The sequence below is a fragment of the Haemaphysalis longicornis genome, unplaced genomic scaffold (genome assembly GCF_048455015.1).
Source record: "Haemaphysalis longicornis isolate Haplotype H1 unplaced genomic scaffold, Haemaphysalis longicornis Haplotype H1 scaffold_8, whole genome shotgun sequence".
NCBI classification, from domain to species: Eukaryota; Metazoa; Arthropoda; class Arachnida; order Ixodida; family Ixodidae; genus Haemaphysalis; species Haemaphysalis longicornis.
Window position 1 is genome coordinate 102,762,800 of NW_027526445.1, and position 27,800 is coordinate 102,790,599.

The window sequence follows — 27,800 nt, forward strand, 5'->3', positions numbered from 1 at the left end:
CGCTTTGCACAAATTTCACATTACAGAGTTTCGCCATCCTCAACTGGTTTTCAGTCTCACGTAGCCATAAAGGGCTCAACTCTGCTAGCTGGACAGTAATTATTTCACCCCTATGCACTGTTAAGCGTGTTATACAACATTGCAATCATTAACACTACCAAGCTGTGTTCTGCATATTTTGCTAATATCGTATTATCTGGACACACATACTTTACCTTTTTGTAAAAAAAAATGTACAAATTTGGGCTGTCCTGTTGCAAACAAGTTTCTTGGGTTACGTGCTCTCCTGATAGTGCTAAAACGCACCAAGAAACGAAAACCTACCAGATTACACCGAACACAAGAAGTAAATAGGATATATACTACCACGTACGAATAAATGCACCTAATTGTGTATGAAAGAATTGAAAATAACTGTATATAAAGGGAGCCCACAGTAGTACACACCAAGGAAAGAATTAAAAACGAGAAAATTATGAACAGCAAAATTTTCTCGCTCTTGCCTTCACCGCATCTTTTTTTACATTAGTATTTGTAACTGATTTCTGGGATATAAATACTTAAGTTTGGAAATAGTTTAATATTTGAGATTTAAATTAGCTATCCAGTAGACACAATGAGGCCAATTCACTTCGTTCAACATCTTTGACACTGGACCATTTTTTTATGTTCATATTGGGTCAAATAAATTGTTGCCCCACGAAAACGTTCTCCAAACCTCCTTAACACCGTTGAAAGCGACGGAATGCACAGGAAGGAAAATGATTTATTAAAGTGCCGCTTCTCGGGAAACGGGTGCAATCACCAGAATAACATTTATTTGAAGGTTCAATTGCTTTGGACACATGAGGGCTTCTTGCAGCAAAAATTACCTTAGCCAACTGCGGAGCAAACGCCCATAGAAAACATTATTTCATTACTCTGGTGTCCTACCTATAAAAGTGCAGTTAATGGAATGTGTGCAGAGCAGAGATAAGGGGACAGAAGACATTGCAAATTGGGGAACCAAGCAGATTCTTAATTCACAGACTTCGATTGATAAAATGAATTGTTCCTAATTTACAGCTAAAAATTCTGGTGTTTATTCAAAGGTACACGCAAGGTAAATCGGGATCCAGGTAAAACGTTTAAAACTAGATAAACCAGACTTAACTGTTAGTGCCGAGTTACATAAGAATGAATTGATGCCAAGTTTAATTGCTCCGAAATAAGTAAGGACAGCTGTATATGAACAATATTTAAAATAGTAAAATATATTCTAAAATTAGCATGGGCCCAGCTCCAGTGCCTCAGAGAGAGGAATGAGAAAAGCACGTGGGTACAAGTACACATGAAGCCTCATTCTGAATAAAGAGTTGAGCACGTTGTCGAATATTTGTTCGCTGCCATCGAAACAGCTATCCGTGAGCTCTGACCCGCAGACTTTGTATTGCCCAGGAAACAGTCATCGTTGCAGCGTACGCAACTTAGGAGTATTAAGGTTTGAAAAGGTATGAAAGTATAGAGGCTTGCGGTGGTGGTAGCACCAATTGTGCGTGGGTTGGTAGGTTATAACATTGATAACTAGTTAAACCATACACAGAAAAAAAGCCGCATCAGAAATCTGTCGTAAAATAATTTATAACTGTAAAAAAATAGCGGGATGTGTTAAAAAGTATACCAAAAGAAAGAATGAAACAGTGCGTAACGGCGAGCCCTTCTTTCAAGGGATTCACAAAAGATTACAATCAAGGAATACCAAACAAGTATTTGGTGTATAGCTTGCCTTCTTTTAAAACAGCAGTTACAAATAAGGTGTACAGTACACTGCTAGATATTACTATTTCACGAACAATTATAACACTGGCCAAAATGGCAGCATTGATTGAGTTAAGTTATTACGCGCCTACGCACCCCAGGGGATGAGTCGCGCCGTAGTGGAGGGCTCCGGAATAATTTTGGCCGCCTGGGGATCTTTAACGTGCTCCGAAGTCTTGCCCACACTGGAGCTTTTGCTTTTAGCCTCCATCAGAAAAGCTGGCGCCGCAGCCGGGAATCCAACCCGCGCACTCGTGCGCACCAGCGCAACGCCTTAGCCACTGAGCCACCGCGGCGGGTACTGGACAAAACGTAAAAAATCTGAACTTCGGCCACACAAAATGTTAGTAACTTTTACAGGCGTAGCGGTGAATCGATGTATCAATTATATGAGCTTTTAATCCCTGCAAAACTAGGTTTACCTTGTTATCCTTGGGTTAGCGGGATGCTACGGTCCATTGCGTAACATGGAAAAACAGTGAGGTCGTGCTTCAGGCCATTTTTCCTAAAATGCGTGTGTACAATGGTGAAAGAAGATACAAGTTCCACAAGGTCAGCCTATGACATTGAAGACGCGGGGCTGAATATATCAAGTAATCTAGGTTGATTCAACGCCCCTTGCAAGCTTCAAATGTTATTTCGACATCGGGAGACCGCCTTTGACGCAGTTGGTGTTGCCCCGGTATGGTATGTAGTGCCTGAGCATGTGCGTGTTTTTATTTGGCCGACGAATATATATTTGGTGCTGTGCTCAATACGACGTTACATTTCAGAAGTAACATATTTTATTGGAAGGAAGCCGGGGCAGCATAGCTTCTGTCGTAAAACCTTTGATCTAGAACAACACTTCGTCCTCCTAAGATTCGTCTTTTCTGTTGTGGCTTGAATCCCAATTTTCCCTGCGCGACGAATCACCAGAACGTGCGTGCCCATATGAGTTCAAAACGCGCGCACATGGACTACATAGAAGGCATTTAGGTATTCGTTATGCTGGCAGTACAGCTCAGTCAGTACGGTTGGCATTTCACCTCACCTACTCTGTGGTCACTAAATGAACTATTTTAGCGAACACCGCATGGTAGATACAGTACCGTCATTGCAGATATGTTTCAGAGGTCGTTTATTTTAAGTAAGATGGCAGGTTGGGCTTGTTGGCGTACATTAAGCTTCATAGTCAAAAACAGCGCAAGAAACACAGGGACAAAAAGCAGAGGAGACGGCGTACAGCGCTAGACCGCATAATTCATCCATTTCCACCTATGATATTTCGCCCAGTCTCCTGTCAATCCTGAATCCCCCCTGAAAATGCTGGCGTATCTAGAAAGTGCAATAAATGTTTACCGTCTCCAACGCTGCCATCGCCACCATAAAATAATTCCGGTGACCAAGTCATCTACCAAATTCCCGTCGTCCGGAAAATAATAAACAATAGCACCCGGGCTGGTAAACAAATCAAACAACAACAATAAACACCATCATGCAAGCAACGACAAACAAATCGTTCTCATCTTACAGCTAGCCTGTATGCAGGTCGGACAGCCAGCCTCTGATTAGCCAGGAAATTTTAATGTCACTTAGGAGACGCCGGTTCCGATTACCTTTCAGCCTGCTCGCTTAGTGTATTGCCACGCATAAGCAACGACACCAATCGGGGACTGCCCTCAATCAATTATTGCACGTTTTGTTTGCTCTTAATTTTCTTTACGTCCAGCGTTTTTTATTCGTTTTTAAACAATCCGGTAATACGCATGACGGGGATTGCTATTTTATCTCTGCGGGAATGTATATGCAGAGCTACCTCATGTCGCGCTCCCCTCAGAATTTTCGCGGTATCGAACAGACAAAATCAAAAACACGAATTATCGTGAATTAACATTCAGAAAGCGATACGACACTGGTCCTACAAGAGACAAGTTTGTAGTAATAAGAGAAGCCACAATAATTCAAATCCATGCATGTATCAGGCAAAGCAGAAGAAAGTATTGTCCATGCTACACAAAGGCTTCGTTACAGTGACGTCATGTTTCTTCATGGAAGAGCTACTACCCTGCTGAAAGGTTCTGTATATACGGAATTATGGGAGTACGGAGTACTTTCCTAGAATGACACAAAGCCGCCACAAAGGTAGGAATATTTTTGAGAAATGCATAAAAATAGAATACTCCATACTTGTCGAAAAATGTGACACCAATTTTGTGTCATTAAGTTCTCTGGAACGGCGAAACCATTATCCGCATGAATTTCGTATATACCCAGTTTACGGAAAACATAAAGAGAATGATTTTGCTTACTATTGAAGATAAAAATAAGAAAACTGCGCCAAACATTGTTATTGTACAACTCAAATTAACCCCTTCTTTATAAAAATAATATTTACTTTAGTTAATTCCGTGGGCGTTCTACTCCGTCTGAACTCCGTGTTCCCATAATTCCGTACATACGGAACGTTTCAGTAAGGTATTTCTACATCTTTTCTATTGTTGGATGTCGCGAAAAGCAAAAACGCCCGTGTGTACGAGATTTTGGGGCACGTTAAAGATCCCCAGGTGGTCAAAATTAATCCGGAGCCCACCACAACAGCGCGCCTCATCGCCTGCGTTGCGTCGGCGCGTTAAACCCTAAAATCAGATAATGTTGGATGTCAAGGTATTTTTCAAAACTCTTTTGATAAATCGTACGCTGAGATTACTGGACACAGCTTCGTGAACCACAACATACTATTCCGGGGATACAAAGGGGAATGAAGAAGGGAACAGTACAGGAAAGGAAGGGCGAATAAGTGTAGGGGGGTAGAATAACACGACACCACACAACACTTTTCTAACCTCCTTTTTTTATTTACAGAGCTCCAAACGAAGAAGAGTAAGTATAAATATTCTACTAACGCATACTGCGCCATTGCGCCAGTTTTCCTAATGATATGACAGGGTGTTGAACTTGCAAAAGTAACAAGCTTCCCGGAGTGGTTATTTTCTATTTTTGGGTACGAACAGAACAAGACTGCTGTGAGTAGAACACCGCGAATAAGAACACTAACCAGTTAAATGAGAGAACTCACGTCATGAGGACTAATGCATGCAGGTTAGATATTTATTCTGCATTAAAACAACAAAATATACTTGTAAGTTCTTAACATTAATCCATTACTGTAGTACCTGTCGTACAAACCATTCTCGCAAACTAGTATTAAAAGAGCAGGTCCCATTTTCTTTCAAAAACATAAAGTCATGTACAGTTAAACATATAAAATTAAATAGTTAAACAGGTAACATGTACAGTTAGGCTCCACGAATAATAAACAGTGGCATCTCAACCTATTTACACTCTCCAGTGTTGCGTCTACTAGGAAAAAACACTGGTGGGGGACCCGGGTTTTCTGATGCCTAGATCCCTGCTCGGGGCTAGCCCAGAAAGGCCGTGTCTCGTCGAAACCCCGCTTCATCGGAACAGCCTTCACCTACTCCGTCTCCCTCCTGAATACCTAGTTTTGTTTCAAACGTACCAACCTGTCCGGCTCCCCAAGCTCTGGCTATGGTCATTTCCAAGGTGTCAATTCACCATCCTCGCAACCCCAATACATTCCAAGGGGATGTCTTCGATTGCATTGAAGACTGGACTCGCACTTCGAGCGGTTGCCACTTCTAATCGGTGCTACCATGCGCTCAAACTGCAGAATGCCTACTTCGTGTGGGAAGATGGTGCTCGTAATTCGCGTGAGATCCATGGGGCCATTTTCACGACCAAGACCGAGTTCCGCAACCTGTTACAGGAAACGTTTTCCAGCATGGATCACCGTGACCACACACTGCATTTGTGCTGTCCTGAATCCAGAAACCCAACGAAAGTGTCAACATGTTTGCCGATGACGTGGCGCGCCGGTTTCGACACGCTGATCCTGCCATGTCTGAAGCAAAGAAACTCCACTACCTCATGTATGGCGGGAAGGAGAAGCTGTTTGCTGGCCTTGTTCGAAACCCACACCCACTATCAGAGTTTATGAAGGGGGCCACAGCCATCAAGCGGGCTGTGCAAGAGCGAAGCCTCCAGTATTCTGGGATGTCCACCAGCGCTTCTGGAAATGCTGCCAGCTTGACCAACAATGACTGCTCTTTGCGAGAATTGATCAAGTCGGCTTTGCGCTTATAGCTAGGCACACTTGGTATTACAACTCCGCATGAGGTGTGTAATGATCAGGAGTCCAACTAGTATCTCGCACCAGACCTACGACTCGCTCCGTTGCACGTTGCCACAATTGTATTTCCAACACAAAGACAAGACCACGAAATGAAAGACTGACGAATAGTTCCCAGCACCCAACACACACAGACGGGCAGTTACGCCAAACACAAGTCTCTGGAGAATGTCCTCTCGGCGTCTCACCAAACCCCAGTCCCGGCTCGGATGTCAGCGTCGGTGACTGGCCGAGACTGCTGAGAAGTTGAGTTCCTCGGGCCTACGCCGCGAGGAAACCGGGCACCAGGGCTGTTTGAGCGCCCCTCCGGACGAAGGACGAGAGGTACACCGTGTCTTCTCGCCGGCCTGGAGATCCAAGACGCCGGCCCGAACCACTGATCGGGCAGTTTCGGTTACCCGGTCCCCTCTTTCTTCCTCGTCTTCCTCCTCTTCCCACAGCCTGATCCAGCCATCTGACCGTCCTAGGGATTGGCCACACACGCTTTCCGTTCAGCATACCACAATTACCCCCCTTTTAAGAAAGTTGTTATAACAACTATTCTCAGTCCAACCAAAAAACGTCTTAAAGGGTTCGTTGATTATGGGTCCAGCCGGTTTCCATGACACCTGCGCCACCTCCTTGCGGTGATTCTTTTGGAGAGTATGTTCGCTGACAGGTGGTACACGATGCGACGAACCGCCGCACGTCAACGTTGACGCCAGGCCAGTAAAACTCTCTTAGCACTCGGTTAAGCGTTTGCCGTACCCCGAGATGACTGGCCGGGGTACCTTCGTGTGAGCTTCGAATGACCGATTCTCGCAGCGGCTTAGGCACAAGGATCTGGCTGTACGTTTCACCCATCACTCGGTGGTACCGCCGGTACAGAATATTGTCTTCCTGTAGGAAGTTGCTGTAGTGGCCCTTGCGGTAATAAACTCGCTTGCCGACTTTCCGCTGGCACCATTTCAATGAAGGATCGCTGCTCTGTTGTTGAGCTATCTCGTCCTTCGAAAGAGAGCTCATAACTCCTAGTTTCTTGGAAAAACGGCTGTTGTTCCGCGCCTTGACAATGGCAGACATCAGCACTGGAACGGCTGGTGGCCTTTCCTCTTTCAAAGGCTCAATCTGTTTTTCGTCCCGGCTGCTTGTGCTCTCCCAGCACGGATCTGGGTTCAGTGCTGCTCGTACTCCAGCCACGTTACCAAGAACGAGATCGTAAGTGGGGTTTTCCATGCAAATGGCGTTGACTTCCCCTGTGAAGTAGGGCGTGTCAACGTGAATCTTCGCCTCTGGTAACTGCATCGCCGACCCGTCCAGAAAGAAGACTTCCTTTGTTTTTCCGGAAAACCTCTTGTCGGGAATGAGGCTGCGCCGAACAATAACGGTGTTGCTGCCCGTGTCCCTTAGAACGCGTACAGGTTTCCCGAGCACACGCCCTCCAACAACGGGTAGGCCGTCTGCTAGAAATCGAGGTGCCTTGTAGTCCCCTCGGCTATAGAAGTCTGATGTTTCGTCTGCGTTCCTAGAGGAAGCAGTGGAGACCCGGTTTGGATGACCCTGAGAAAACCGTGTGAAGGCGCACGAGACAAAATTTTCCGGGTCGGTTGGTTCGTTTTTGCACTCTTCAGCGCTGTGCCCTGACTTGCCGCAACTGTTGCATTTTGCCGGGTTTCTAAAAGGGACGTGACAGTCAGGGGCAGTGTGGCCGGTGCGGTTGCATAAGTAGCATTTTAGCGACTTCTTTTGAGCATGACTTCCGTCTCTGGGCGGCTCTTCACTGCCATTCCCAAGGTTAGTAACATTTTGGGCCTCCAGGAAGCGGTCGGCATGGTCCGCGAGAGAACTCAGCGTCTTGCAGTCTCGCTCCTTCAGGAACACAATTAGCTTCGCGTGGCAACATCGAAGAAACTGCTCGGAGACGATGAGGTCCCTGAGTCCTTCGAACGTTTTCGGCACACCTGACATCTCGATCCAATGGTCAAAATATCCTGAGAGCCGGGCAGCCAGCTGTCGTCCAGTCTCGCCGTCCATGGCTTGCGCTCCCCTGAACTTCTCCTGGTAGCCTTGGGCAGTGAAGCGGAAGCGCTGCAATAGAGCCTTTTTGACTGCGGAGTAATCTAGCGATTCTTCTGCTGTAAGACGGCCTATGACGCTCAAAGCTTCCCCAGAGAGGCACATGCTGATGGCCGTGGCCCATTTCTCTGGTGGCCATTCTTGTGCAGTAGCTACCCGCTCAAAGCGCTGTAGATATGCATGTAGGTCATCACGGCGCTCGTCAAAGATGGGGAGAACCTTCTGGGGATTGACCACCGCCCCAGGGGGTGTCGTGCCGACCGGTCCAACGCCGTCCTCCTGGGTCCCTGCAGTTGCCGGCGTTTCCCGAAGTCGGAGCTCCAGCAACAGAAGCTCTTTGCGCCTTTCGTCCGCGGCCTTCTGCCGTTCGTCCGCGGCCTTCTGCCGTTCATCCTCGGCCTTCTGTCGTTCGTCCGCGGCCTTCTGTCGTTCGTCCGCGGCCTTCTGTCGTTCGTCCGCGGCCTTCTGTCGTTCGTCCTCCTCGCGGTTTGCTTCCCGCTGAGCGACTCGTTCAGCGCGCTGGTTGGCGCGTTCCTTCTCAACCCACTCGCGGAGCTCATGCCCAGATAGGCCGTACTGGACGCCTAGCGCTGTCAGCTTCTCGAGGTCCATGGTGGTCTTTCTGTACGGTACGGAAGTCGTATCGGTCAGTATGCTAGCTGGATCCTGGCAGGCTCGCCACTTTTGTAATGATCAGGAGTCCAACTAGTATCTCGCACCAGACCTACGACTCGCTCCGTTGCACGTTGCCACAATTGTATTTCCAACACAAAGACAAGACCACGAAATGAAAGACTGACGAATAGTTCCCAGCACCCAACACACACAGACGGGCAGTTACGCCAAACACAAGTCTCTGGAGAATGTCCTCTCGGCGTCTCACCAAACCCCAGTCCCGGCTCGGATGTCAGCGTCGGTGACTGGCCGAGACTGCTGAGAAGTTGAGTTCCTCGGGCCTACGCCGCGAGGAAACCGGGCACCAGGGCTGTTTGAGCGCCCCTCCGGACGAAGGACGAGAGGTACGCCGTGTCTTCTCGCCGGCCTGGAGATCCAAGACGCCGGCCCGAACCACTGATCGGGCAGTTTCGGTTACCCGGTCCCCTCTTTCTTCCTCGTCTTCCTCCTCTTCCCACAGCCTGATCCAGCCATCTGACCGTCCTAGGGATTGGCCACACACGCTTTCCGTTCACCATACCACAAGGTGAAGTCTCTAGACAGGTTTGTGCGTGAAGAACTACTCCAAGCAATATTGTCTGCTGCTGCGGAGCCGCCTTCGGAAGAGCTCTGGGCAAGCTATATCTATATATATATATATATATATATATATATATATATATATATATATATATATATATATATATATGGTAACAGAGATGGTGGCCGTTAGGAGGCGCGCAAGTGTGGCCTAAGGGGTGTGTGATCAACTGAGACCGAAGCTGACTATCACGTAGCGTCAAACCCCCAACTGGGTCTATGTGCAAGGCTCAGTCATCGGAGCAGCCCCATCGAGAACGATCTTGCGGAGAGACCTGCGCGGGGACTCCCGAGCTAGCTTGGCCTCTGGCACAACCAGCCCCCGTTACCACTCTCTAGCCGTTTGCCAATAAATCCCATTATATTTTGGCGGAGGTCGTAGTCTTTGCACGGTCCCGGGCCTGGAACTACTAAGCAAGCGAGTGCTCCCTCCCGTCTCCCGAGGAATCGAGCATGACACGACCTCGCCGCAGCCTGCGCCCGTCATCTGCTCCTGGTCACTGTGTCAACGCGACCCACCCAGTTTCACCGGCAGCGACGACATCGATGCGGAAGATTGTCTCTCAACATACGAAAGGGTGAGTACCCACAACCGCTGGGATGACGTTGCCAAACTCAACAACGTCCCCTTCTCCCTCGACAAATTAGCTGAGTCATGGTTTCATAACAATAAACCGAAGATGCAGACTTGGTCGGCCTTTAAGACAAGCTACCTGGGAGCGTCTGGTCGCCCCGCTATACGCAAGCTAAACGCCGAAACACGCCTGCGCGTCCGAGCGCAACAGGACAATGAAAGTTACACGAGTTACATCGAGGACATTGTAGACCTTTGCAAGCGAGTTGACCCTGCGATATCGGAGAGCGAGAAGATCATGCACGTTCTCAAAGGAATAGAAGAGTTCGCCTTTCAGATGCTGCTAAACAAGAACCCACAGAATGTGGATGAAATCACCACATGGTGCCTAAGCTACGATGAACAGCGCAAGCAGCGTGTCGTTACTCGCCAGCGCACATCGCCCCATGAAAAGTGCTCACGGGGATGCCTTTCCTCTCTCACGATGCCACATGACCTTTCTTCTCTTCTACCGCACATCGAGGAGTTCGTGCGCGCAGAAATTGCTCGACAGCTGGCTCTGCTTCCCAGTGTTCATGAGCCTGTGCCTTCGCCTTCACTGCCTTCGACTGTACGCCGCGTAATCCGGGAGCAAGTCACCGAGGCGCTTCGTGCAGTTCGCCAACCTACACTTGGGCCGGCCCCCGTGGTAGCGATCATCGCGCCACCCGTGGCGCCCCCGTTCGAACCGCAAGTGACAGTGCCCCTCGAACAACCGGTGGCAGCGCCCATCGCACCACCAGTGACAATGGCTGTGCCCCCCGCCATTCCTAGAGCTCTCCCCTTCAGTTACGCTTCAGTGGTCCGGCAACTACAGCCCGGTGCTTTCCAAGCGCACCAGTATGTGAGATACCAGCGCGCGACGCCTTACCCTCGGCTACCACCTGAACCCCTGAACCCCTGGCGCACATCTGACAACCGCCCTATCTGTTACGCGTGCTGCATGCCCGGACACGTCGCTCGGTTGTGCCGTCGGCGGCCACCGCCTGCTAGCGACGTCCATCGAGTACCTCCTTATGGACCGCAACCGTACTACACCCATGGAGACTTGGGTCAGGCACCGAATTCGTCCTCTGCCGATCGTCCGCCCTTATCCAGCCGTCGCTCCTTTTCTCCTCGTCGCCGTTCGCCGTCTCCCATGCGTCCGCGCCAGAATCCGACCGCTCAGGGAAACTAACGGCCGCAGTTCCCGAGGCAAGAACTGCAGCCCCGTCGAAATTCCGAAGCCATCCTCTCTCACCCGCCAATGTTATAGACGTGACTGTTGAAGGTGTCGCCACCCTCGCGCTTATTGACACTGGCGCCGCTGTGTCTGTGTTGAATGAACGTCTACGTCGCTCATTACGTAAAGTTACGACACCTGTCTCTGACCTTACCCATCGGACTGCGAGCGCGCAAGAGATTAAGCCGTTGGCCATGTGTACCGCTCGGGTTCTCATCCAAGACGTCACCTACGTCATGGAATTCATTGTTCTCCCATCATGTTCCCACGACATTATCCTCGGCTGGGACTTCCTATCCCGATATCACGCCATAATCGATTGCGCACGTTTGCAAGTTGAAGTTAGACCGTTCTACGAGCCGCCGCCGAAGGAGCTGCCGACCAAGTTAACTGTTTCCGACGATATGGACATTCCCCCGAGATCTTCCGTCATAGTGCCCATTTAGTGCAATGTGGGCGACACGACTGGGGTTTTCACGACTTCCAGGTCCTTCCTCTCGCGCAAATGTCTGCCTTTACCCTCTGCTGTCATCGACGTCCAGTCCGGTTGCAGCTTAATCGTCATCTCTAACCCATCTTCTTGCCCGACTACCTTGTTCCATTGGGAATGTATAGGGTGTGTGGAAGCCGTTGTCCCTTCTCAAGTGAACGCTGTGCCCGACGAACCATCGCTGCTCACTGTTGGCACACTTAGTCCAGTGCGTGCGTCAAGCTCGGATGCGTTCCTGCAGCCCATCGACAAGGGCCTTAGCCTTGAGCAATGCGACAAGCTCATCGCCCTCCTTCAGAGATTTCGTGACTCCTTTGATTGCGTACAAACCACCCTGCGACGCGCGTCGGCAGTTTCACATGAAATAGACACCGGCTCCCACGCCCCACTGCGGCAGAGACGATATCGCGTGTCACCTACGGAGCGCCGAGTGATCTACGAGGAAGTGTCCGATATGCTTACCCGTAATGTCATCCGACCCTCTACCACCCCGTGGGCCTCTCCTGTTGTTCTGGTCATAAAAAAGGACGGGTCGATCCGGTTCTGGGTGGATTATCGCAGCCTAAATAAGATTACGCGGAAGGACGTTTATCCGCTGCCCCGTATCGATGACGCTCTTGACTGCCTCCAGGGGGCCGAGTTTTTCTCCTCCTTCGACCTGCGGTCTGGTTACTGGCAAGTGCCCATGGCTGATGCCGACCGCTCCAAAACAGCGTTCGTTACACCTGACGGTCTTTACGAATTTAACGTGATGCCCTTCGGGCTCTGTAATGCGCCTGGCACTTTCGAACGAATGATGGACAACGTTTTACGGGGTCTTAAGTGGAAAACCTGTCTTTGTTATTTGGATGACATTGTTTTGTTTTCATCGAATTTTGACACGCACCTTGAGCGCCTTAAGCAAGTGTTGACCTGCCTCACGTCAGCCGGCTTGCAGTTGAATCTGAAGAAGTGCCGCTTTGCTGCTCGCAAGCTAACAATTTTGCGCCATGTTGTGTCCAAAGACGGCATCCTTCCAGATCCGTATAAGCTTCGTGCCGTGGCAGAGTTTTCCAAACCGGTCAGTATCTCTGTTAGAATATATATATAGATATATATATATATATATATATATATATATATATATATATATTTATATAAGGGTTGGCAGCCAAGAAAACCTCGAAAAGGAAAGGGGAGAATGTGGCAGGTCTTTGAAACATTGAAACAGATAAAGAATTTGGAAAGATGAAAGGAAGCGGGGTGAAACATGCCCGCAGAGTGGGATCTGAACCGACGACCTCCAGAATACGTGCCTATTGCGAAGACCACTACGCTACCGGCCGGCTATTTTACCCTCAAATTTCTGGGGTATTGATGTTCAGGTAACTTTGTTTCCTGCGCTTGGGGGTAGCAGCCAGCGCCACTTGGACTAATCGGGGTGAAGGGGACCTTCTTTTTAACCCCCAGGGCAGTGACTAGAGTTCTACGACATGTCGGGAGTGGTAGACCAGCGTTTAACCCTTTTAAGCTCCGTATGGCCCCAAAATTGCCAGAACCGAGGCTCTCTCTCTTGCATGTACCGAATCACAATAGGATACGAGGAGCTCGCTGGATATAAAACAGAAATAAAGGGTTGCCAGTCAAAAAACCTCCGAAATCAACGGGAAGAATGGGGCAGGTCCTTGATACAGATAAAGACTTTGGAAAGACAGAGAGAAAGTGGAGGAAAAATACAAGCCGGGCGTCATTCGAACCCACTACCTGCCGAGTATGGGTCTTGTGCGATGATCACTGCGCTACCGGCCAGGATAGTTTCCCTCCACATTCTGGGGCATTATGTTAAAGTATTTTGGGTTCCTGTGCGTGGGGGTGGTAGCCAGCGCCACTAGAACTACTGGGGGTGAATGATACCTTCTTTTTAGCCCCTGGGCCGTGACTTGAGTGTGTACGACATGTAGAGAGTAGCCGACCAGCGTTCAACCCTCTGCCGTCCTAGAAGATGCAGATGTTGACCGCGTATATATGGTGGCGATGCGTGTGTTTGTTAGGAGTGTTGCCTAACTAGTTAAGGCCATACACCAAGGGTGTCTTGGACGACCACACTCAGAGAATATGGCTGACTCCCTCTAGTACGAGGCCGGAGCGAAGGAATCTTGTACATGCCCACGAAGGGGGATTATCCTCCTGCCAATCCTTAATCCCCCCTGACACTTCTGCCATTTCTAGAAAGTCGAAGAAACGTTCACTGTCTCCAACGCTGCCATCATACTATAAAATATTTCATTAACTGCCTACGACGCTAGTGGTTCATACTTTTGCCCGACTATCACCACCCCTATTTTCCATTGTATTTTATCCGATACGATCCTCATGTTATACTTGTGTGTAAAAATACCCCGTCTCATAAAATGCTACCATGCGGTTATGCTCAAATATTGTGGAAATATTCTAGTAGAGCTAAAGGATCGTTGGCTCTGTCATTAAAACCCTGAAGCAACGAAGTAAAATAAAGAGAAATTATTTTTATAGTAAACAGGAGCATGCCTCATACACCAAATTTGAAATGCCGACACGAAATTGACGTGTATACTGTTACGGCGCGCAATTACTTGATACAAACCCAAAGCACTGCGTAGCAGCTTACAACGGATGCTTGCCTTGTTCCACCTACCGGTGACCAAGTTATCTGCGAAAATTCGCCCCTTCCGGAAAATACTGAACAATAGCCCCCCGGCAGGGAAACAAAGCAAACAACAACACTAACCACCATCCTGCAAGCGACAACAAACAAATCTGTCTTATCTTACAGCTCACCTGTATGCAGGTCGGACACACAGCGTCTGATTAGATAGGCAATTTTCATTTCATTTAGGAGAGGCCTGTTCGGAAAAACTCATAGCCTGCTCGCTCAGTGTATTGCCACAGGTAACCAGCGACACCAATCTGGGACGGCGCTCAATATATTATTGTGCGGTTTTTTTAACCCTGCTTATATTTTCTTTAAATCGAGCTTTTTTGTAAATTGTTTTTAAACAATGCGGTAATACCCATAACGAGGATTCCATTTTATCTCTGCGGGAATATATATGCACAGCAACTTCATGTCGAGCTCCCCTCAGAAATGTCTCGGTACAGAAAAGACAAAATCAAAAGCACGAATCTTCGGGCAATACATATTCAGAAAGTGATACGACACTGGTCCTACAAGTAGCAAGTTTGTAGTAAATGGAGACACCAAAATACTTCAAATCTGTGCATGTATCAGGCCAAGCAGAAGAAAGAATTGTCCATGCTGCACAAAGGCTTTGTTAAAATGACGTCATGTTTGTTTTTGGAGGAGTTACTATTTCTACATCTTCTCTTTGTAGTTGTAAAGGTGTTTTCTTGAAAACTTTTGATAAATCGTACGCTGATATTACTCGACAGAGCTTCGTGAACCACAACGTACTATTCCGGGAAGAAGCGAATATTAGAGGAAAGCAAGGGCGATTAAGGGCATCGGTGCAGAATCACACGACAACACACAACACTTTTCTAACCTCGGTTTTTATTTACAGAGCTACAAACCAAGAAGAGTAAGTATAAATATTCTACTAACGCGTACTGCGCCATTGCGCCCGTTTTCCTAATGATATGACAGGGTGTTGAACTTGCACAAGTAACGACCTTTCCGGAGCGGTTATTTTCTATGGTTCGGTACGAACAGAACAAAACTGCTGTGAGTAGAACACCGTTAATAGGAACACTAATCGGTTAAATGAGAGAACTCACGTCATGACGTCTAATTCATGCTTGTTAGATATATATTCTGCGACAAACAACCAAATGTATTTGCAAGTTCTCAACATTAATCGGTTACTTTAGTACCTGTCGTACAAACGAGCCTCGCTAAGTAGTATAACAAGAGCAGGTCCCATTTACTTTCAAAAGCATGTGGTCATGTACAGTTAAACATGTAAAGTTAAACAGTTAAACAGGTAACATGTACAGTTAAGTTCAGCGCCTAATAAATAGTTGCATCTCACCCTATTTACACTGTCTACAGTTGCATCCACTAAGAAGAAACACGGGTGGGGGACTCGGGTTTTCTGATGTCTAGATCCCTGCCAGGCGCAAGGCCAGAAAGGCCGGGTCTCGTTGACACCCCGCTGCAACGGAACAGTCTTCACCTGCTGCGTATCTCTCCTGAATACCAGGTTCTGTTTCAAATGTACCGACCTGTCCTGCTCCCCAAGCTATGGCTATAGTCATATTACCCGTGGGAATTCACCAGCCTCGCAACAACAATGCATTCCAAAGGGATGTCTTCGATTATATTGAAGACTTGTTTGCGCACTTCCAGCGGTTGCCACTTCTAATCAGTGGGACGATTCGCTCAAACTTCGAAATGTCTACTCGCCTTGGAAGATGCTGCTCGTAATTCGTGCGAGAACCATGTGACCATTTTCATGACCTGGACCGACTTCCGCAAGCTGCTGCAGGAAACGTTTTTGAGCACGGATCACCGTGAGCAGACACTGCGTTTGCTGCAGTCTTGAATCCAGAAACCCAACGAATGTGTCAACACGTTTGCGATCACATTGCGCGCCTGTTTCAACACGATTATTTTCCCGTGTCTGAAGCAAAGAAACTCCGCTACATGAAGCACAGCGGCAAGGAGTAGCTGTTTGCCGGACTTATACGAAACCCTCACCGACTTCGCAAAATTTATCAAGGAGGCCACAGCTATCAAGCGGGCTGTGCAAGAGCGAAGCCTCCGGTATTCTCGGATGTCCACGAGGGCTTCTGGAAACGCTACCAGCTTGACGAACAATGACTGCTCTTTGCGAGAATTGATCAAGTCAGTTTAGCGCTTTGAACTAGGCACACTTGGTATTACAACTCCGCACGAGGTGCCGTCTCTAGCCAGGATTGTGCGTGAAAATCTACACCAAGCATTATTGTCTGCAGCTGCTGAACCTCCTGCGCAAGAGCTTTCGGCAAGCTATATCTGTATATGTATATATATTTAAATAGGGGTTGGCAGCCAAGACAACCTCAGAAAGCAAAGGGGAGAATGTGGGAGGTCATTGTAACAAATAAAAACTTTGGAAAGACATCAAGAAAATACAGTGAAAAATTACCCGTCGGGCGGTAACTTAACCCACGACCTCCAGAATACGGGTCTAGTGCGATGACCACTACGTTACTGGCCGGGCTATTTTGCTCTCAACTTTCTGGGTTATTTATGTTCAGGTATTTTTGTTCCCTGCTGTTGGGGGTGTTAGCCAGCGCCACTTGAACTACTCGGGGTGCAGGGGACCTTTTTAACCCCCGGGGCCATGACTCCATTGTCTACGACATGTCGTGAGTGGTAGACCAGCGTTCAACCTTTTTAAGCTCCCTATGGCGCCATGATTGCCGGAACAGAGGCTCTCGCATGCATAAACCGAATCAGAATAGGAAATAGGGAGCTCAATGAATATAAGACAGAAATAAGGGCGGCCAGTCAACTGACCACCTGCAATATATGTGTCTGGTATGATGCCCACTGCGCTATCGTACCGGATATTTTCCCCTCCACTTTCTGGGCCATTTTTGTTCAGGTATTTTTGGTTCCTGCGCTTGCTGGTGGTAGCCAACGCCGCTCGTTCTACTCGGGGTGAAGGGTATCTTCTTTTCAACCCCCGGGCTGTGAATCGAGTGTGCACGGCATGTAGAGAGTGGCCGACACTCCGCCGTCCTAGAAGACTCAAATGAGGACCGCGTATATAGGGTGTCGATGCGCCTATTTGTTAGGAGTGCTGCTTAACAAGTAAAGGCTATAGACAAAGGGTCTCTGGGACGACGACAATCAGAGAATATTGCCGACTTCCTCTCATGCGAGGCGCGAGTGAAGGATTCTTTTACATGCCCACGAAGGGGGTTTGTCTTGGTACCCACGCTGCAATATTATAAATATTTGATAACTAGACGTTGTGGAAGCTATCACCCTTGTTGCGGTGTTTGCGCGAGTAATTACTCGCTAGGCGGGAGGAATGTCCCAAAGACTCCCACAAGACGGATGCATATATATTTTGGATGCGAGAGCATCATTGGAGAATAGTTCGGCTGTTACGTGCACCAGATGCGGGGGAGCGTGATTACTTTTATTAGAGCCATGGGCATAACATTTGTCATAAACATCCCTAATCCTTAACTTATTCTGTTGTTTGAAAAACAAAGAATGGAAGGGTCGCTCACACTACGATATAGCATTCCCTCTTTAGTGATATAACTGGGATGTTGTTAACGATTGTTGAAATACAATGTTTTTCGAAGTTACTCCTCGTGAGATTGAAACAGGTTTTTTTTCCCTAATAACAATTCCTCAGCTCATCTTCTACGTCTGATCAACAAAAGCATAACCTGACGACCTAGGCATAATTAAGTAGGAAATACATCGGCGAAAGCTAGTTGCCCAAATAGTATGTTTCAGAAAATTCTGCTGATATGTAATTTACGACGCAAAGAACACACAGCCGCTCAGTATACACCCTCGGGAAACATATATACACCCACGAACAGATCCTTATTTTAAGGAGATGCACAACAGAAAAATGTAAGCAACGAGCAATATTGGAATAGAAAAGTTTTTCAACGTTCACGTTTATGGAAAATCGCCGCAAAATATTGTAGAAATGAAGAATGTCACAAAGAATTTGCTTTGTTTTCACAAACAACGAGGTCAGCAACGTGCACAAGGTACTCGCTAGTATTCAAATTAGGTGCAGCACGTTTTGAATGTTTCGTCGGTGTACTTCTAGAATATTTATGGAGCAAAACATGTACAAGCTCCCAAAGAGCGTGGCAACCGTTGTGTCGTGTATTGCGCTGTCTTTAGGTTTCCCGGATGCGCTGGGTTGCAAAGTGTTGTACTTTAGCGAAGTGCTTAAAGGAGCCATGAAGAGAAAATACAAATTCGTTTATTTGAAAGAACTAAGATTCCGTATCTTACTCATCTCCATTACAGCCACAAAACATGTTTTTAACGAAAACAAAAGCAAGGAGTATTTAAAAACTTTCAAGTTTGGCGCCACAGTGCCGTGTTATGAGCAAAAATGACGTCATACGGGCCAACAATAAAACATAATTTTCAGTGAGTTCACTGCAAGTAAGCATTCAAGTGATGCAGTCAAATGTAACTAGAGGCCCCATTACAGACGTCCAGTCATGTGTCGTCGCGACAGGTCAGTTAGGCGAACGCCAAACGCATAAACAAGGTTCCGTGACGTCATAGAAAAGTTGTGGGAAACTGGCTAGGGGATTACGACTGCTTCACACGTTTTCTTTTTATCTCCGTTATTTGTTCGAAGATTGTGATGATATTGGTATCATTCTTATCGGGACTATGCAGTCTTTCTAATAAACCCAACTTGTATTCTGTCTTCATGGCTCCTTTAAACGCTGCACTGGCCTTGAAACCGCTCTATAACACTAAGGGCAAGGAAACATATGCTGCCTTGTGCTACCGTGCAGTCGCACGACCAATCGCATGAGGTCACTCGTCGGGCACGCATGCGCTGGTAAAAGGCGGATTGGAACCACTCACTTTTGTCTGTTTGGTGCGAGAATGAAGTGTAGCGTTCTTCTTACGCTGTCAAATATTATGAAATAATTATGCCCTGTAAAGGACAATTTTACACACGTGTTATTATTGCGTATGTAGCCGGTATTGCGTATGTGGGCGACACAAAGGGTCTTTGCTGTTACGTTTCACTCATGCTACTCTTAATTCTAGTGGCAGAGACCGGCATGAGAAACGGAAGCAGGCCATTCCTACGCAAAAAAGACGGTGATTGAAGCTGCGACTTTAAATACACGCATGCATCGAATGAGCAATTCGGCGACAGTGCCAATAAATTCACTGTCAAATTCGATGCGGTGTCACTGCAGCACGATTGCCCTGACGACGTCCTGAGCGGCGTTACAGCCTGTTTACAGACATAATGACGGGATCTCCAACGCTTACAAGAAAGCCATATAAACGACGACATTGACCTTGCTCCATTAACCGCAAACAAAATGGTTTCTGGGTGCATGTTCATAGCACTAATATGCAGGGTTTCATTTATATTCATGTTCAGCTGCTTTCCGTTGCTGCATGCATTTTGTAGGAATGTCGGATCACTTTTTTATTTGATGCAAGATGCACGTTTCACGCCAGAAAAAAAAACAATAGCGTGTGATGAAGAGAGAACATTGCCTAATAGATTGAGGGAAAATAATGTATGGAAGAGTGGTCAAACAAAATGTGCACTTTTGCGAGTGTTGTAGACATATCGTAAAAAAACTTCCTGAAAATTATTACTGATTTCGCTTGGTCTACAGCTAGCAGCTGTTGTTTAATTACCTGCTTAAAAAATAGCGCTTCGTTGTGGAAAGGCTGGCACGAGAAAAAAGACTGTAGTAGTGTGTTCACGCTCCTACTTTGACAATTCCGTTTTAGGCGTGCGCTGCATATTATATCAGGAGAAATCACTTTATCGCCCTAATTCTGAATCACGCTGTTGTGCTTCCTTTTGTAGACATGGTGGTTTTAATTTTTCTAACCAGTGAGAAAATTCATTTCAATTGTGTTTGTGCGTCTTCACATTTGCAAAGATTTAAAGGCGTTCCTGCGAAAAAACGCTGTGGCAAATGTCTTTCCGCATTTAGGTCGGTTCTCTTCCTGAAACCGACCTCAATCCTTGCGATTATGTATATGGCTTTCACTTTGTGTACTGTTGTTTTGCTGGCTCGATCAGAGTACCGTAGCGGCAGTACATTGTGCATAATTTATGCAGCACCTCTTTTAGGAGCTCCCTTTTCTATAATGGTTATACGATAACGCTTCTGCGTAAACACGCCAGAGAATTTTGTTTCTAGTAAATATGGTTATGCGCTAATTAAAGCCCAAAAAATGCTGGTGCTGTCATCGCGTGCAGGAAGAGTAAATAGGAAGCAAAAAGAAATAGAAAAGACATCCGCCCACCAAAAAGAGTCTGTATGTTACAAATATTGCGCGACTAGGCGAAAATTCGACTAAACTAGAGCGGCGTGACAAAACACTCGAGGATTGGCATGCCGATACCATTCAACAACCGCAGCCGCTTGCTGCATACGTGGCCGTCGGATGCCTGCATAGAAGCGGTTGCGCCTGCACCGGCGCGCCACTAAATAAAATTCACGCCGAGGTTTCGTGGCAACTGAAAGAATTGAGTGACACTCGTTTATTTTGCATTGACTATCTAGATGAATTTCGAGCGTTCTTTAGCCATGCAGGAAGCATTCTCTCAATTACGTCACGATGTACGTCATTCAGAATCCTTTGTATCTAACGGCGCCCACTTTTGTTTGCTAACTTTTCTATGTGCCACTTCGTTTCTTATAGTGCGTTGCGACGAGCAAGAAAAATTACTGGACCATCCATGGACTGTGGTAAGTGTCCGTTTTCCACTTAACACAAAACTAAATGCCCTACCGTCGCCTGGGCAGGCTGCAGGTTTGTTAACTGTATTTGTGGCCGCAGATCCTGCCAGTTTGTTTACCTTCTTGTCGCCCGCTTCCTGTCCTTGATGTGCGGCAGCAGTAATTCTCTCTAGTGCAACCCACGCGGCTGCCCCGAATGTTATGGGCTTCAATATTTTCAAAGCCAACCGTGCGTATATATATATAATTTGTGCGAATAAACGAAGTTACTTAGAAAATGCATAAGAAGCAACTCGGCCTCACACGCGGTGTAGCCGGGCCATGTCAGGCTAGCTGCCAGAACATTATTGGGCGCATTGGTGTTGGAAATCGGTGAAGGTATTTAAGCGTCTACAATAGCTACCTTGTGGTGACTCCTGCTTTCAAGAAGGTAGGAGTAATAAACTCAAAAAAAAAACTCCAGTATCTGAAAGTGAAAATATGGTTCAGTTACCAGCTAGAGCTCCTGGGGTTTCCTTAAGATCAAGGCCAACTGTAACCACTATTTTTTTTTTCATTTTGACAAGCCTGAACTCTGTAGTTCTCTGGTGAGTTACGAATCAACCAGAGCTTTGTTTCTGTGTTTTATTTATTTTGTAATTATAATGACCAAGTGACATAAAAGCTTTTGCTCTGAGCTCGTACCCAAAATGCAATACACAGACAATTCATGTGGAGAGAGGAATATTTTTGGCTCTTATAATGAGGTGCAAATGTACAGAATACAGTGGTAGCTCATAGAAAATTACGAAAATAGCCGTAGTTTTCGACGATGGAAAAAAAAACATTCCTTGTTGTATATCAAACATCGAATTCGCTCAAACTGCTAAAGCGCGCCACCATCACATTTAATAATATTTAAACCGATATAGCGAGACAATAGGTGAAAAAAGCGGTATGTATTAGGTACAGGAACCAGAAAAGTTAGGTGCAACCAAGCCAAGTAGCTCCAGGACCTGTGCCACGACTATTTACGCCTAGTGGTGCGAGAATGTTGCGGCAGTGGGCAATCACCGCCAGAGGTGAAGTTAATTGCTTGTCGCATGCTATGGTCAAGCAGCGTTTTGCGCAGCGCCGATGTAATGGTGAACTGCGCAGCTCTCAACGCACTGCCGTATTACCTTTTACATCGGTAGTAAGCCCAGCGGGCAGTGCCACAAAAACTTTTATTTGTGGTCCACCAGATATTATCTTTATAAATACATCAATATTGCAACGCGCCCCTCAAGCGGCAATAAAACAATTTAGAAGATTAGCGCTGCTTTCAATTACGCTTAAGTTACATGAAGAAACCAAACATCGGACATACCCGGAACCAGTTTGTGAAAAAATAAACTGTGCTGCAAAATGGGGTGTTGTTCATATGCGAGGGTTCGTATCTACTGTGCGCAAAATTTTAGGCACAACAAAAGTATGCAAGCATGTTTAAAGTCGTAAAATCCTCCGGTTCAGACCCTAAGATATTTTAGGATTTGAAAAACTGGGGCAAACGTGATCAGTCATTGACGGTTGCATTTCGCTGCCAATAAAGCTTCCCGTTGGAAGTCGTTTAAATTCTTTTTACCATAGTACTTCGACAGTTGACTTTTCATTATCTGCAATTCGTACCTATCTAACTAAATAGGACTTCAAGGAGGTCTCCAGTACGCGGCAGCGAATGCGCCCGCGTTTTATAAAACAGACTGGATGTACGATACCCAAACCAGAAATCTTCTGATACGTTGCTTTATAACAATTGCACCTCTAAAATACCCATTTGTAATGTGCATAGAACAGCATCACGGTGCTTGACGACGGGGTCTTTTCTCATCAACATCTGTAGTACTGGAAATAAACATTTCATTTTTTTAATGCGTTAACATGTAGCACCTTGAAAAAAAAACTTCTATCGGCTCAACCTGTTATCACAAACTAATAGTAGGTTTCGCAATGAAAAGAAGAAAACGGAAGCGTAAATTCGGGAGCAAGTTCATGTCGACGAAGTTGTATTTCTAATTAAGGAAGGAAAGTGCAATTGGGCAGGCGCGTCATGCGTGTGAGGTCTACGGGGTGAACCAACCCTTGAAGGCTGTATCTGCCAATGGTAGAAAACAAAATAAAAGCAGGCCTACTACTGAAATCAGGGATTAACTACGAAAACTCACGCGAAGGGAGGATTTGGCTAACTGCCCATTGATGTAACCTTAAATCGTTGGAGAGGTCTTCGCCCTGCACTGAAGACAAGCAGGCTGAATATTATTATATTATTATTATATTACTATTATTATATTGTTAATTTTGTTATTATTATAATATTAATTATTATTATTATCATTATTGTTGTTGTTGTGATGATAAAGGGAGGGCCAGTGGTGGCGGGGAGAAAAATAAGCAGGGATCCGGCACAAAGAAAAGAACCCCAACAACACTCAAGAGCCTACGTTTTTCACACGCGGAGATAATTTAGTGCTTCTGTGTGTTCAGTGTGGGTTTGCAGGTGTGACGGATAGTTGGGGATCACGTTTGGCCATTATAGTTAGTTTTTTGGGGTGTAGGACCCCAATCAAACCGATAGTTGTTGACCGGTTAAGGTGTGTGATTGGGAAATTGTTGAAATGGTTGCATGCCCGTTTGTTGTAGGCGCGTTAAATCGGCGTGTATTAAAGAGAAAAAGTGTGTGATGCTTGAATGCTTAACAAAGGGTAGTAAGACTAAACGTGATATGCGAGGTTCCATGAACAGTTCCATGAACAGGACACGGAAGGGGCATACTCGAAATACATTATTTAGGTGCCGTTTGTTGCGAATATTCTGCATTTCGAAAGAAGTTACAACAATTTCGCCTGATGGACCGAGGTGTGCTAGATGTTTTAGCTGCAGCAGGAGCCTTTCCTTTCACCTGGCAATGTTGAACCTTCTTATGCAGGTAAACACGCATGTACATAAAGGCGAAAACGACTAAGGTTACCCTGCCCCTGATAGCAATGCACGTTAGAAATTAGCGCTCTCATGTGCAACCTCATCCGGCCCGCAAGAAGGGGTGTACATAGCCATGTATCCAGTCGATGTAGATGCTTCTTCTATAATCTAAAAGTTCTTAAACTATATACATGCTTTAATTGAAAGGAAAATGAATAAAATTAGCAGATCATGAAACTTCGCCTGAATCCAAAAGAGGCTTTCGTTTTCAGCATAAAAAGGCAGTATATGTGGGTCACATTGGCCGGGAATCGACGCCACTGCACGGTCAGAGTGTACAGCTCGTAACCGAGGGTTCAGGCTGGTCTGCAAAGCAAACAAGAGCACCTTGATAGAACGCAGCCTCAAGGCATGCAAAAGAAAGCTCCGCAACTTAAAGTGTTATGTTCGCGTCGGAGATTGAATTGGAGAGAAATGATTAGCCGTGGTCGGAGCGACATATTACTTTCCATCGTTGTGTTGCGGCGCGTGAGGTGTCAAGGGCAGATCGCTGCCACTGTGGGGCCCAACGAGGCAATGGTGTACCTGAAGAAGTTAAAGCCAGGTGACCCTTTCTTGGTTCGCAGTTCTAACGAGTTGACTAAAGTATTAGACCAAAGTATTCCGGAATCTACTAGGCTTTCCAATTGTTATTGAAGATGTTTACTACAACTTACTGCACGAAGGAATTTTTAAACTTGTTCGAGAACTCATTGAAGAACTTGGTGAAGTTACTTTCAAAACCAGACTGGAATCAATACCGAACAGTTTATCGGGCTCCTTCAGTTTTACCTGCAGTCTAGAGTTGTCATGCATCAGAATCATTTTTATGGAAAAAAATCAGGCGTCTGCTTAGGGTCATCAATAGCTCCTTTTCTTTCTGATATTTACTTAGCATCATTTGATTAACGCCTCGAAGGACAGCTTAAAGATTTGGGGGTGGTGAAGGTTCTAAGATATGTAGATGATTATCTCGTGCTTGCAACAACTGCTGACACTGACCTTCCAAAACGGGCCAGCGAAATTGTCAAGGATTTTATTTTAGCCTCTGATGAACCCAATTTTACCTATGAAATTCCCCAACACAACCGTCTACAATTTATAGATTTAAACCTCAGCATTTCAAGTGATCACATCTGCTGGCAATATGAACCAAGGTCAACAGAAGGCCTTCTGCGATTCGACAGCGCTCATTCAAAGCTGGTGGAAAGGGGTATTGTTATGAATTGTTGTCGCGCTGCTGTTACTAAGTTATGCCAGCACAAACAGTCTGAAAGCTTCGAAGCTCAAGTGTCACACCTTCAATTAGCAGGTTACACTTCATTTTTCATCAGTAGCGTCTGTGAATCACTTTTTCAAAAAACCCAAGGGAGCATCTAGCATAAAAGAAAAACAAAAAGATAAAAGTAACAATCTGAATGTCATGCCTTAGAACCACAGAGTGTCGCACAACATTAAAAAAGTAGCCAGCCGGTACATTGTAAAAATGTTTTTTTCAGCCCCGTCTAAATAAGCAAAACTGTGCCCGTTAATGTCTAACAGGAAAAATAGAGGGCGTGAAAAAAGACACGAGAAATGCTACACAAAATGCGTTTCAAACGTAATCTACAAAATTCCATTGACCTGCAAAGGGGTATACATCGGACAAACTGGGCGCTGTTTTAATGAGAAAGCGCGGGAGCACAGTATTTCTGTTAAAAATAAATCGGGGGGGGGGGGGGGGCATCTGGCTATGCATTGTAACACCTGCGGTGCCTTCCCAAGCTTGAAGATACCGAATTCCTTGAACGAGCTAAGGATCAAACAGAAAGAGAAATTATAGAAGCCTACAAAATTAGAGACTTTGGGAAAGATTGCGTCAGCACGCCCTCGGTAAACCTCCAACCAACTGAGTAGCCTTCTTAGAAGGTCATGTTTAAAAGATTTCGATATTTCTAGTCACTTTTAGGCTTTGTTAAATGTTGCAAGTCAAAAATGTTGCCGCTACAGGACAGTGAAACAAGGCATGTTCCGAGAGAGAGAGACAGCAATAACACGCGCACTCTGCGTTGGTCACAACTTCCTTTTCCCATCGCAGCCATTTTGTTATTCTATTTTTAAAGTTTTTATGACTTTTGGCTGCGATTTCTAGCTATTATTCGGTCATGCTTGATTTAGGGTGGATATGTTGTTAATACTAAAAAGCGTGTGTAAGCTCGAAGTTTGATTTGTTTTAACTGCTCATAAGTCTCGCAAACGCGGGCTGTGTTTGTTCTTATCTTCCATTCTTATACTCGTGTTCTCATGTTGTCTTATTCTTAGTGGTTTTATGCCCTTTTGGCTCTGAGTTTACTAGTCCATCTTTGTTTTAAAGTGCGTCACGGGTTTTTTTGGAAGACGTGCACAGTCTAAGTCGTATCTGTTATCTGGTAATGTTATGTTACGCCCTTTTATCGAATCGTTTAGTTTTGTTTGTTGTATTTGATTTGTGATTTTATTACTTCTTATCGGGTGGTGCAAATGGTGATGGGATAGAGGGGGACACCGCGGGTGTGTATATGTGTCTTGCTATTTCATGTAATATAAACTTGGAAGTTGCGCTCATCCTGTCCTCTCGTCTTTTCGTCCTCGTCTTCTGCGCAAACTTATCCTTTCGCCCATCTCTTAGTATGCGCTCTGATAACTAATTGTCTACCGATTATCGTTTCGTATCACCACATGACCTGCCCAAGTCCATTTCCTTTTCTTCAGTTGAACTAGGATATCTTCTACTCTAGCTCGTTTTCTCATCCAGGTAGCTCGTGTACTGTCCCTGAATGTTCTTCCTAACATTATTTGTTGCATGGTCCGTTGCGCTGACCTAAGTTTGGTTTCAGGTGGCTGATTAATGCGCCAAGTTTCAGCTGAGTCTGTCATCACCGCAGTACGCACTGGTTGTAGATCTTTTTTTTTTTGAGTGACAGAAGTTGCCTACTTTTATTATCTTTGAGTGCTTGCCGAGTGCTCGCAAACCTGTAGCAATTCGGCGCCGGATTTCTATCGCTCGGTTGCGGTCTGCAGTTACCATCTGTCCGAGGTAGTTATATTCTTGTACTAATTGTATTCTTTTGTCTCCTAACCTGATGGGGGCGTTTTGTATATGTTTATTTCTCATTACTTAGGATTTATTAACATTTTGTTTTAGCCCCACGGCCGTGCTTGCTCATTTGAGTGCTTATAGTAGTGGCGTGCTTTCTTATTTGTAGTACCAGTTTTTAGTAGCTGTACACTTGTGCATAGCAGTAGCTTACGTTTCCAAAGGCCAAACGTCACTTAATCTCATCAGTAAGCCAGCCTGTTTTCTTATTCGTTCGGAATTGCGCGTATACATGAACATACGTCCAACCCTGGCTCATGACCACTACAGGCATGCAGGGCAACGTTGGCTACTACAAATGTCTCTCGCGCTCTCACACTTTTTCGTCTGGATCTCCATGTCACCCATGCAGGTGTGAAGTGCTGCCTGCTCCGGTGTTTGTCATCATCCCGCATACCTAATGAGATACACCAGAAAGGTTCAAACATGCTAGGAGGGTTGGGAAATAAACAGCAGGGACGTAAGCAGCAGTCCCTCACCAGAGAAGGACCCGGCGACTCTGGTGTAGTAGATGGCCGCCGCCTCCCATGGCTAACAAACTCAACTCTAGTATGCTCCACCGTAATTCAAAGATATTCGGCGAACGAACTGTACTACTACAATATATTTTTGTTTTATTTTTCAGAGGTGAATGCATTGAGTGTTTTGATATTCTAATTGCTAAGCCTAGAAGAA

The 27,800-nt window shown here is 46.0% G+C and overlaps 1 protein-coding gene across 2 annotated transcripts in view; it reads left to right on the forward strand.

Annotated features, from left to right (window-relative positions):
• The window catches only part of LOC144149957 (ribonuclease Oy-like), a 55,610-nt gene that overhangs the window by 8,431 nt on the left and 19,379 nt on the right, over positions 1-27,800 (forward strand). Inside the window, exons 3-4 of one of the 2 annotated variants that reach the window (XM_077681710.1) lie at positions 4,642-4,659; positions 20,997-21,043. In XM_077681710.1, coding sequence (XP_077537836.1) covers positions 4,642-4,659; positions 20,997-21,043 — 65 coding nt within the window. The remainder of the gene's footprint in view (positions 1-4,641; positions 4,660-20,996; positions 21,044-27,800) is intronic. The other variant, XM_077681711.1, reaches the window with a different exon arrangement.